Source organism: Epinephelus moara, chromosome 19 (genome assembly GCF_006386435.1).
Source record: "Epinephelus moara isolate mb chromosome 19, YSFRI_EMoa_1.0, whole genome shotgun sequence".
NCBI lineage: Eukaryota > Metazoa > Chordata > Actinopteri > Perciformes > Serranidae > Epinephelus > Epinephelus moara.
Window position 1 is genome coordinate 2775917 of NC_065524.1, and position 11271 is coordinate 2787187.

The following is an 11271-nucleotide window of genomic DNA, read 5'->3' on the forward strand; positions in this document are numbered from 1 at the left end:
TAACACACACACTTCATACACACATACTCACTTACAGTACCCAGCGGGGCAGCCCTCCCCCTCTCTGCTCCAACACTGACTGACAGCTGACTCCACTCATACCACACTCACCACTGCCCCAGGGTCACTACAATATGCTATTTACAGAGATAGCACTGGCGATCTGAACCGGTCAGTGGCGAAAAAAAGCACTTTTAATGCGCAAACTTATATGGGACACATTTGCCCCCGTTAACATTTTAGCTCGTTTCGCAGCTCCTGGCTGCATCCGCCTCCCTCAATACTGAACCAGTTTTAGAACGAGTTGTACCCATGAATCATACGCACACATACACATGGGGAAATAGAGCCCAGGTTGAAAAATACCGAAGTTACCCTTTAAGATTTGGTTAAAAGCTCCAGAGAAGGGTAGTAAGTGGACCTTCAGTATTTTGTCAAACAACTATGTTCACAGTCAAGAATGAACTTTCACACTTAATGTGTTTTAACCTTTATTTCATTCAACAAAATATACCTCACTGCTCAGTGCATCTGTGTTGAAAACATTTAGACTCAAGAAATCATGAGAAAGCCAAGAATTTGATAAAGCATTGGAAGTCGTTTTTTGATCCATGACACATCATGATATTCATGTAACCGGTGGTGTCTGACTCTGCGTTGTGTGCGTTGTGTTTGAGGAAAAGACTCAGACGTGGATATCTTTGGAAGCAGTCTCCATTTAATCTGACAGAAGCAGCCTGACGAAAGCAGCATAAATACAAAATCCTCCGGTCAGTAACGTTGTCTTCCATAAAACGTGCCCCTCTCCCACGGAGATCAACAACAAAAGGGCCGTTGTAAATAATACAAAACTAAAATAGGACATAGCATACCTGACGAAAGCAGCATAAATACAAAATCCTCCAGTCAGTAACGTTGTCTTCCATAAAACGTGCCCCTACACAAAATAAATGACACAGAAATATGTTGTAGTGTATTGTAAGCACTTCACAACAAGTTTAAGCTAGCCCGTAAACTTTTAAATGCAAATAACAGAGGCTAAAACACAGAAATTTCTCCCGACTGCAAGGCCACTTACCTCTCCCACGGAGATCAACAACAAAAGGGAAGAGGAAAAGGCGTGGAGACACTAGTTACAGAGGGCAGTGTCACACTGTATAGTAAACGTAGGGTTACACTCAAATTAAAGTTCCACATAACTGACTCGGAGGCCTAACATGTCAGGTATTAACCAAAATAAATATAAATAAAATTAACTTAAGGTAACACAGACTTTGTGTAATTATAACACAATAACTAATGTACATTTTCTTTTACACATATTGCTGCTGCATAATTGACCCTGTTACACTCAGTGTCAACAAGTACTGAGCTTTTGATACTCAACTCACTTTGTTTAACTGTACTCTCTGTTATAATCAAAGTATGGTTTTAATGTGCCATTCTTCCCATCTGGCAAAGAGCACAGACGAGTCTGTACCAAACTCCACAGTGGAAGACGGTCCTGGAGATGGATTCACCATCCTGTCTGCAAAGAGCCTTTTCCTTGGACAAAAGGTAATATACGTATATTAGACTCACAGAAAACCAGTGCTATTATTTGTGAACTGAAGCTGCTGATATGTGATAAAATGATCCATTAGAACCAATAATGTTAAGCTCTTCTAAGTGACAACCAGTGTAAATGTTAATTTTTTTAAATTCAATTTTATTTATAAAGCCCAATATCACAAATCACAATTTGCCTCAGAGGGCTTTTCAGCATATGACATCCCTCTGTCCTTTGGTCCCTCACAGCGGATAAGGAAAAACTCCCCCTTTTTATTTATTTATTTATTTTAATATGTAAGCATAAGAGTGACAACAGTGTCTACTCACTGTGATTTTTGGTAAAAGCCCAAACAACATGTCAGTCTAATTCACAGTGTCCACTTTGACTTAATAAAGAAAACTACAGCATCTGTTTCCTCACATTGTGTTGGTGACTTTGTGAATCTACAGCTTTCACTAACAGAGAGTGAAATCAGCAAAATTGGAACAATCAAAGTGGAGGGGATAATTAACCCAACAAATGCAGAGATGGACCTCAAAGATGGAGTGGGTGAGGACATGTTTTGTGTACTTAATGTCTTAAAAACAAGTTTTCAGTCTTCCCTCTGTTCACCTGCTCCTGTTTTGTTTTCAGGTAACGCCCTGGAGAAAGCTGGAGGTAGAGAGTTCCTGGAGGGAGTCAAGGAGCTGCGGAAAGCACAAGGGCCTTTGGAGGTGGCGTCAGGTACAGACTCGACAGTCTCGGGACTAAATTTCATACATGGAAAACTGTATCAGCTGTGTTGTTTGAGATGCTGTTTAAGGTTGTTTTTTAATGGAAAGCTATACTGTATACAGCAGTAGTTGTTTCAGACCTCAGAGCAAACTGCTGTTGCACTACAATTTGAAGACAGAGAAATGTGCTTTAGATGTCAGGTAATCTTGTATTTGCTCGTCTTTTTCAACCTTGAATGACCAGTAGGTTTCACATAGATCTGGGTTTTGGGGTTTGGTTCCTCCCTGAGTTGCCAGGAAAAAAAGTAGAATTTACCCCTCAGTAAATTTGCCATGATGCAAATCACACTGTTAATTCCATATAATTATTATTTGATTTCAGTTGATTTTATAACATTAAAACTCTGAGTTACTTGAGATGAATGTATCACATTCTAAATTCCAACCGATGTTATCCCAGCAGAAAGACAGGCACACTGTCAGATAGTTCATGACTTGTACGACAGCTCTGGGCCTCTCAAAATCATCTAAAGAGGATTGTAAAATCCATCTTATGAACCGTCTAAAGCTTAAGAGGTGTTTCTCAAAAGTATCGTAACTGACAACACTCTGAGAAATGATGGTAGAGTAATGAGTGCCTCCTACCCACTGGTACAGGGCTCAGAGCACAGTCCTGCACGGGTCCATTATTGAAAACCCATACACTCCCATACCTGGAAAGCTCAGTACCAGAACCTGTTACTTGTCATTATGTCTAAGTCAAAGCCGCACCTGCCCGCACCCATTAATAAAAGTCTTGCGACCTGACCTGACCTGACCCGACCCGTGATTAAACACACACAGGCTACAGTCACTCACATTAAGCTAAGTTTTCAGTTCTTGAATTACAAATCCAGCAGAGGAAAAGTTTCTTTGACTGGCTGTGCTCGATGCTGGGATGCTGAAAACATTCAATCAGGTTAGGAAACATTTTACCATGCGCCTTCCACCACCATAAAACCTCAAAAGGATCCTCCTTGGTTGTCTTAAGCTCAGTGTTAGCTGCCATCTCATCGTTAGGCTGCAAAGTTTCATCGCTGGAGTCCTCCACGTCGGTGATGAATGTAACAATGGTGGTCAAAGGTTCAACTTGTGTTGTTGACTTTCAAAATAAAAGGAATTGTGGCTTGATAACAGTTATTTAGATGTAAAAGTATTACACATATACTGCACATCTTTTTCATTTGTTTTACTTTGAAAAATAAAAAATATATTTTTGTTTTCACCCACTCTGGCTTAGAGCATCTTAAGAAGCTCCAGAACCGGCAGGAGGAAGAAAAAAACTACACTTTATTTGAGCTTTTATTGTTTTTGTTCATTTTAAGTCTGTACTTTTATCCCAGTCACTTGTGTTCTTTGTTAAGTGACATGGTAATAGTGATTATGTTTCTAATCTTAACGAATCTTAAAATTCTGAGTACAAGATAACTAGTGACAGAGACAAGTTCTCTTAAACATTTGCATGTGCTACTTAAGAGCAATTTGTTCATATAAGTGGTTGCAGCATGAAGCCCATTATTTTCCTGTGTTACAAACCCAGACATCACTACAACCTTAGGTCTTATGAGACACCTTGTTTATGAAACACAGCTTCAGTTCTGCTTCTTAATAATCAAAGTGACAAGGTGAACCTGACACATCAATGCTGCATCATCATGTTACTGTGACAGGAAGCAGTAACACATAAACTCAGTCATTCTTATGTTAGGGTTAATCTATAGCATCAGTGAGACACAATAAGGCCCAACAGGAGAACATAACGTTCCAGCTACCTACAAACAGTACCATGAAAATTAAAAAACAATCTGACGTATCTTGGGTCTCTAAGACCATATCAGCTTTTGGAAGGAAAACATCAGAAAAACAATCACTTCCAACACTAGTAACAGCATCAAATAGTTACAAACAAATAGTTAAAGCCCTGTGAGGCAAATTGTGATTTGTGATATTGGGCTTTATAAATAAAATTAATTGATTGATTGATTGATTGATTGATTGATTGATTGACAAGGGGCCTAAAATGAATTTAGTGAACAGGGTGTAATATGGACCCCACTCTCTTGAGACCCAAGGTATGTGTGTTAGGGTTAAACTGTCAAACTCAGTGTTTGGGTCTTTTCACCCTGCAGTGGCAGTTAGCCAGGCCAGTGGGATGGCAGCCCGCTTCATCATCCACTGTAACGTCCCTCAGTGGGGTTCAGACAAGTGTGAGGACCAGCTAGAGAAGACTGTGAAGAACTGCCTCTCAGCTGCAGAGGAGAAGAAGCTCAAGTCTGTGGCTTTCCCTTCACTTCCAGCTGGACGGTGAGCTCTACTCTGACACAGGACTCGCATCAAACTCTCGGTGTGCTAATGTATTTATCACTTCAGAGATGATGAGCGCTTCACTAGAGCTTATATACTCTGACATGAAGTCTGAGAATGAACGCCAGGTTCACAGTCTGTATGATAGCTCGGTAATGCGAGTGTCAGATGCCTTTAAACTTAAAAGTGCCTGTGCATTTGTTTCAGTCACCCAGCAGGAAAAGAAAGAGTTTTGCTGGTAATATTGATCTTCCCTATTACTTTCAACACAGCAGAGTCAGATTAATGTGAACACTCCAGCAGCACAAGGTAAAACATGCAGAGCACTGTGATAAATGTATCATACATCTCTTATGTAGAACATGTTGTGGGGATTCTTCACAGATCAGCTCAGTCTAAACTGTTTTCCCTCTCAGCCCAGGGAAAGTTATTATATTTATCCTTAGAGTTTTGATGAATAAATGAATATCCAGCCAAACACAGCATGTGAGCAAACAGGACCAATCAGAGTCCCAACTTGTCATTCCACACTTTGGCACTGTGTGACTTTATAAACCAGCACCAGAATTCTCTAATAAAAACATTCATTGACATGAATTTATCTGTGGATTTATTGTAAGAAGTAATGGTGAGTGATGGCTATTAACTAAAGCAGCAAAATACATTTTAAAAACCATCACTGATGCAGCCTGTGAGAGAACTGAAAACACTCTTCCTCCTCTCAGTGGTTAAACTTTACAGCTCACCACAGATCTCCAGCAGTGACAACCCCTCTCTCAAAGCTCTACTTTTGCTGTTAAACAATACACCATCATCCAACAAGACACTGTGGTGGCCAATCACAGACATGCAAGTTCACATTTTTGGTAGAACCCCATATTTTTAGTATTTATTTCATAATTGTCACGACAAAAGATAAATACTTCCTTGACAGCATTACAGAGTTGTAAAATCTTGTGTCATTATAAACTGCTGTGCAGTGTTTTGGCATGATAATCCTTCAATCCGACCAACTTTCTTATTTTAGAGTTAAACCAGGGGTGGGCAATATACTCGATGTATCACGGCTTGCTCTATGTCCTATGTATATAATGAATGTTGGAAATTTGTGTCGAAATGGTCATGTCATTTTTTTAAGCCAGCGGCATGAGACTCTGCGTTTTGGTTCTCTCACTCTCTCCTGTGGCTCTCTCTCCCTCTTACTGACACACACAAAAAAAGAAAGACTCACAAACATGATACACATCACACAATCCTCCAACCATCCAGATTATTTTATGAGCGATAGAAAGCAAGTTGTGTTTTTTCGTCTGCAGGGCTCCAGACTGCCACTATTTAGTTGCATTTTGTGACCGTCACACCACTGCGACTTGCAAATACTATGTGTGTGTACATATATATATATATATATATATATATATATATATATATATATAAACTGAGGAGCTGTGTGTGTGTTTCCAGCTCATGCCATGTTTAAAGGTGCAGCAGCAACAGTTTAACTTGGTGCTAACTGCTAACATCTGACTGTTGACTGGAAGCTTCAAGTTCACAGCAAAAATATCAACATTTCCAGCTCAAGGCAAGCTGGATGCTTCAAAATAAAAGCACAAATGGTCCTACTTTATTTAATTATAACAATTCTTCAACTTGTTTTTAATGAAAACAGTACTTTTTTAACCTTTCTATGACAGTAGCTGCTTTATTGTAAAACTGCAGTTCATTTAATGATTTTGTGTTTTAGTAGTCTGCATTACTTTGAGGGAGATTCCAAAATATTGTGATACATATTGTGTATCAGGATAAAGCCTAAAAATATGGTGATATTATTTCTAAGCCATATTGCGCAGCCCTAAGCCAAACAGATATGAGAGATATGTCTCTGAAAACATTTGAGTTGAGAAATAGGCAAGGCAGTAACAGTATTTTGATACATATTTGATCAGTGCTGCCTAGTTTGACAGTTTGACCACAGTTCATGGGCAGTGAGCTACAGCTGCGCTAGAGACTCCTCAGCTCTGATTGGTTGAATTCATTTAGGTGCGGTTAGGCTATTAGAAGCACTAAGAGGCAATAGAGTGGGCAGAGGATTTTGATTTGTTTTCACAGATTATATTTATATTTACGATGACATTTCAAAGCACCCTCGTTTGTTGTGTTGCTTTTAGCTGCAACTTATATTCATAAGTCCTTACTAGTCTGTACTCTAACTGCTGTTGCCATGAAATTCATTTCACATCCTGAATTTCTCTCACAGGAATGGATTCCCAAAACAAACAGCTGCCCAGCTTATCCTCAAGGCCATCTCCAACCATTTTGTGTCGTCCACCAGCTCCTCTCTGAAAAACATTTACTTTGTTCTGTTTGACAGTGAGAGTATTGGAATATACCTTCAGGAAATGGCCAAGCTGGACGCCAAGTGAGGATTCTTGTTTTATGGGTCTGTTTTTTTAACTGTTGTTTGTTGCAGGTGGTGTAGATAGGTGATATGGCAGTAGGGGGGGGGGGGGTTGATGTGGAATCTGTCTTGATAAAGAGGAAAAAAACTATGTGTGAGTGGAGTGCTGTTCACTTTTTATGTTCCACTGTCCATTCAATAAATTGCATTCGTTAAAGATTAGATAATTTAAATCAGTACAGTTTGCCATTATGGTTCCTTGTTTCAATGATGTTTTTACATTCCATGTACAAATATAACAGTTTTCCTGGCCTCTGTAGTTTCTGATACAGTTAGTTTACTAAAAACTGTGGTTCTCATTCAGCTTTGAAATAAAATTTCAGATGTTTTACACCAGAGATCTGTTCAGACTTCCAACACTTACCATTTTCATGCCTCCGCACCAATGATAGCCACGACCGGAGACAGTATGTTTTCAGGTTGTCTGTCCATCCCATCCTTGTGAACATGATATCTCAAGAATGCCTCTGGGGAATTTCTTCAAATTTGGCACAAATGTCCACTTGGACTCAACAATGAACTGAGTAGTTTTTGATGGTCATAGATCAAAGGTCAAGGTCATTGTAACCTTGTCTGTCTCATTCTTGTGAAGATGATATCTCAAGAATACCTTGAGGGAATCTCCTTAAATTTGGCACAAACATTCACTTGGACTCAATGACGAACTGATAATATTTTGCTGGTCAAAGGTCAAATGTCCACTTGGACTGAAGAATAAACTGATAGAATTTAGTGGTCAAAGGTTAAGGTCACTGTGGCCATCTTTGGTGCCCACCTTGAAACTGCTGATTGTATGGATCTTCTGTGCTGTTGGGGGAACAATGGGTGTGAAGCATCCATGTTCTCTTAAAGATATGGATTTAAACTGTAAGAGAAACTTGACTGGTGCATGGAGGCATACAGCCACGGGGCAGTAATTCTAGTTCCTGTCTCCTCACAGTAAAATAAACAAATGCGCATGAACACTCTGTAGAATGTCAAGTAGACAGTGGTTGGAGAAAGAGCATTTTAAAATAAAATGCTGGCAACCATATGCACAGAACATCCTAAGGCTAAAAGTAGCCCTAAACCCAACATGTCAAGTTAGGAGAAACTCTCAAAGGCTGCTGTAATTCTCTACTGTTATTAAAGTCAACAAATTCCATCATGCAGATCCAAACCAACAATGTGTCTCAACACCTGATTCCCTGTTCTGTCTATGGCTCTCAGCTCCAAGCACATTGGTTACTATTGAATGCGTAGATCTTTAGTTTTATAATATTATGATAAATGGCTATAACTTTCTATGTTCTCTTATGTTAACTTTTTTGTTATGTTATGAAGTTATGTTATGTTATCAGGTTCTCTTGAATAAAATAATGTATGGCAATTGATGCTGACAGCTAGAATAAGTAATAAAATCAAAATAAATACAGGAGCGTCATGCGAACCCTGCTGCAACAGTGTGTATCACGTGTTTTTAACAATAATAGAGCTCTACGGCACAGAGGAAGAAGATATATCAAGCTGTACATATACACAATATGCTTGTTAATACTTCCATTTATTGTTACTTTGGATCTGCACATGGCATTTGTTAACAAGAAGAGTGTCAGTATGTCAGTCCTAACTGTGAGAATCCAAAGTTGTTTTTTTAAGACTTGACTTCAGTATTTAAGTGCCGATACCAGCTCGTCAGTCTCAGAAAAACTGAAGGCAGCCCTGATGACCTTTTCACAGTCAGCTGCTACAGGTAATGAGCCTTGTCGCACCAGTGGTTTGAAAAATTGACATTTTAAAATCATATTTTAATGGAGGTGAGTTAAGTAAGACATAAAGAGTGCACCTACACATCAAAATGTCCATCACTGGATAACTAGACATAATAAAATAAACATTTGTTTAGTTAACTTGGGGGGAAAAATAACAGTAGAATTTGCCATATAAAGGGCAGATGAGGTGGTTGGCACCACAACACTGAAGAACCAGGTCAACTAACAGGAGTAGTCCAAAAAAGACTGGCATTTATCAACAAAAAGTTTACTGGAACAAAGGCAAAAATTGAACCTGAGAAATACAGCAACACTACATGAAACTGAAGCACAAAGAACACCAAACAAATGAAAGCTGCAGCCTCCCTCCCCCTCATACTCCACTGCAAGGCATCTTACTCTCTCAACCTCGCCCGACTGGAATCTCCCACCTGCCCTAGTACCTGTACTACAAAGCCAGTTCAGCTTACCTAGGATATCTTTTGGTTATCTGGCTTCACTAACCCCATTCAATATTTTTATTATTATTAGTGTTCCATAGTAAGTGTACATTTCAACAATTCAAAAAGCAGCAACTGTAAACAGAAGCAGGAAAATACATAGATGTACACCATTCGTCCTGAAATTCATTTATGAATACATATAGTATTGTCTGTGTGCGCGCGTCTGTGTCTGTGTGTGCGAGCCAGCCATTACGTATTTTCACTACTGACATTAGCCTACAAACATTACAAACTAAACATTGCGCTGTGCACTTTGCACTGTTTCTTTCATTCTTTCTCCGTGTTGCGTGTGTATGTGTGTACCTGTGTGCACGCGCGTGCCTCCGTGCCGTCAGCCAAAACTATGCTCCATGTATTTTGTCATAAAGCATGTTTCTAAATACAGTGTGCATTGGTTTGACACGGCCCGCACACACACGTGCCTCCATGCCGTCAGCCAAAACTATACTCCACGTATTTTGCCATAAAGCATGTTTCGAAATACAGTGTGCATTGTTTGTCTTACATTAATATTTATTACACAGTGCATTTACAGTGCTTTGATTTTGCATCTCCTCTAATATACTGTTTTTGATTTTTTATTCCTCTATACATAACACATCCCCGGGTATGGACTAGTATAATCTTCAAATTATTTTTATTAGGTATTCAAATTATGTTTACTATTGCTATCAAAGTCTGCTCTATTAGAAAGGTTTCACATATTGTAAACATGTCCCTACTTGCATATCAATTCCCCAGCTGACTTAAAGGGAAATTTCGGTTTATTTCAACCTGTCTCCTATCGTCCTAAATTTGTTTCAAGTGACTAGTGACGAAATAATAGTTAGCATGTTAGCCGTTAGCCTAGATACAGCCGGGGCGCATTAGTAGCGTCAGACCTGTTAAAACGTAAGTGAACGGGCATCCCTTCAAGTGTAAAGTTAGTCCACTAAACAAGCTTTTTTTCCACAAAGACCGCCTCATATCGTTAGGATAAATGTCAGAGAACATATAGAAAACGACATGTAAACGTGTTGTCTTACCTTACCGGTGTGCTGCCATGTTTGTTTATCATTTAGCTCTGCTTTCCAAAGAGTGGCCAAAATATCACGAGAACAAGCAGCTATCTCATAGCGTGCCTGAACAAGCAGCAACAGCTGGAAGGATGCACTGACGAAGAGCTTTGTGAAATTGAAGAACGGAGGAGGAGAGAGAGAGAGGCGCAACAGGTAGAGGACGAATGGCTGCTGCAAGGCTGAGTAGCTCTGGAGATTGGTGGTGTACCTGTAAATGCTGTGCCCCAGTGCCCACAGAAGAGGAATGACTCTGTTGCAAGGAATGGGACTGGTTGCAGCCTTATTTTCAAGGTCTGGATGTGACCGAGGACGAGACACCTCCACCTGGAGTAACATTAGTATCCAGCTGGGCTTTATCTAGAGCTGGCGAGATATATTTCGGCTGCGTTTTGGAAAGCAGAGCTAAGTGGTAAACAAACATGGCACCACACCGGTAAGGTAAGACAACACGTTTTTATGTCGTTTTCTATATGTTCTCTGACATTTATCCTAACGATATGAGGCTGTCTTTGTGGAAAAAAGCTTGTTTAGTGGAATAACTTTACCCTTGAAAGTATGCCCGTTCACTTACGTTTTAACAGGTCTGACGCTACTAATGCGCCCCGGCTGTATCTAGGCAAACGGCTAACATGCTAACTATTATTTCGTCACTAGTCACTTGAAACAAATTTTGGACGATAGGAGATAGGTTGAAATAAACCAAAATTTCCCTTCAAGTGACAATATTTATACAGTAAAAAAAAAAAACTTACCTGAGGTCCTTGACTTTGACGGTTCATGTTGGCCAGCAATCCGCTAGACTCCTGCTCCTGAGTCATGATGAAGATGACGTTGCTTTCTCCTCCAGCACACCGATTAGGGGGCGCTGTGCCATGCGGCTACTATTATGCGGC

The 11271-nt window shown here is 39.8% G+C and overlaps 1 protein-coding gene across 3 annotated transcripts in view; it reads left to right on the forward strand.

Moving 5' to 3' along the window:
• The window catches only part of LOC126406440 (core histone macro-H2A.1), a 27547-nt gene extending 20145 nt beyond the window's left edge, over positions 1-7402 (forward strand). For all 3 annotated transcript variants that reach the window (XM_050070725.1, XM_050070727.1, XM_050070726.1), the window contains 5 exons: positions 1462-1557; positions 2002-2101; positions 2186-2275; positions 4434-4608; positions 6866-7402. In XM_050070725.1, the coding sequence (XP_049926682.1) occupies positions 1462-1557; positions 2002-2101; positions 2186-2275; positions 4434-4608; positions 6866-7031 (627 nt within the window). In that variant the 3' untranslated portion in view covers positions 7032-7402. The remainder of the gene's footprint in view (positions 1-1461; positions 1558-2001; positions 2102-2185; positions 2276-4433; positions 4609-6865) is intronic.
• The last annotated feature ends 3869 nt before the right edge of the window (positions 7403-11271 follow it).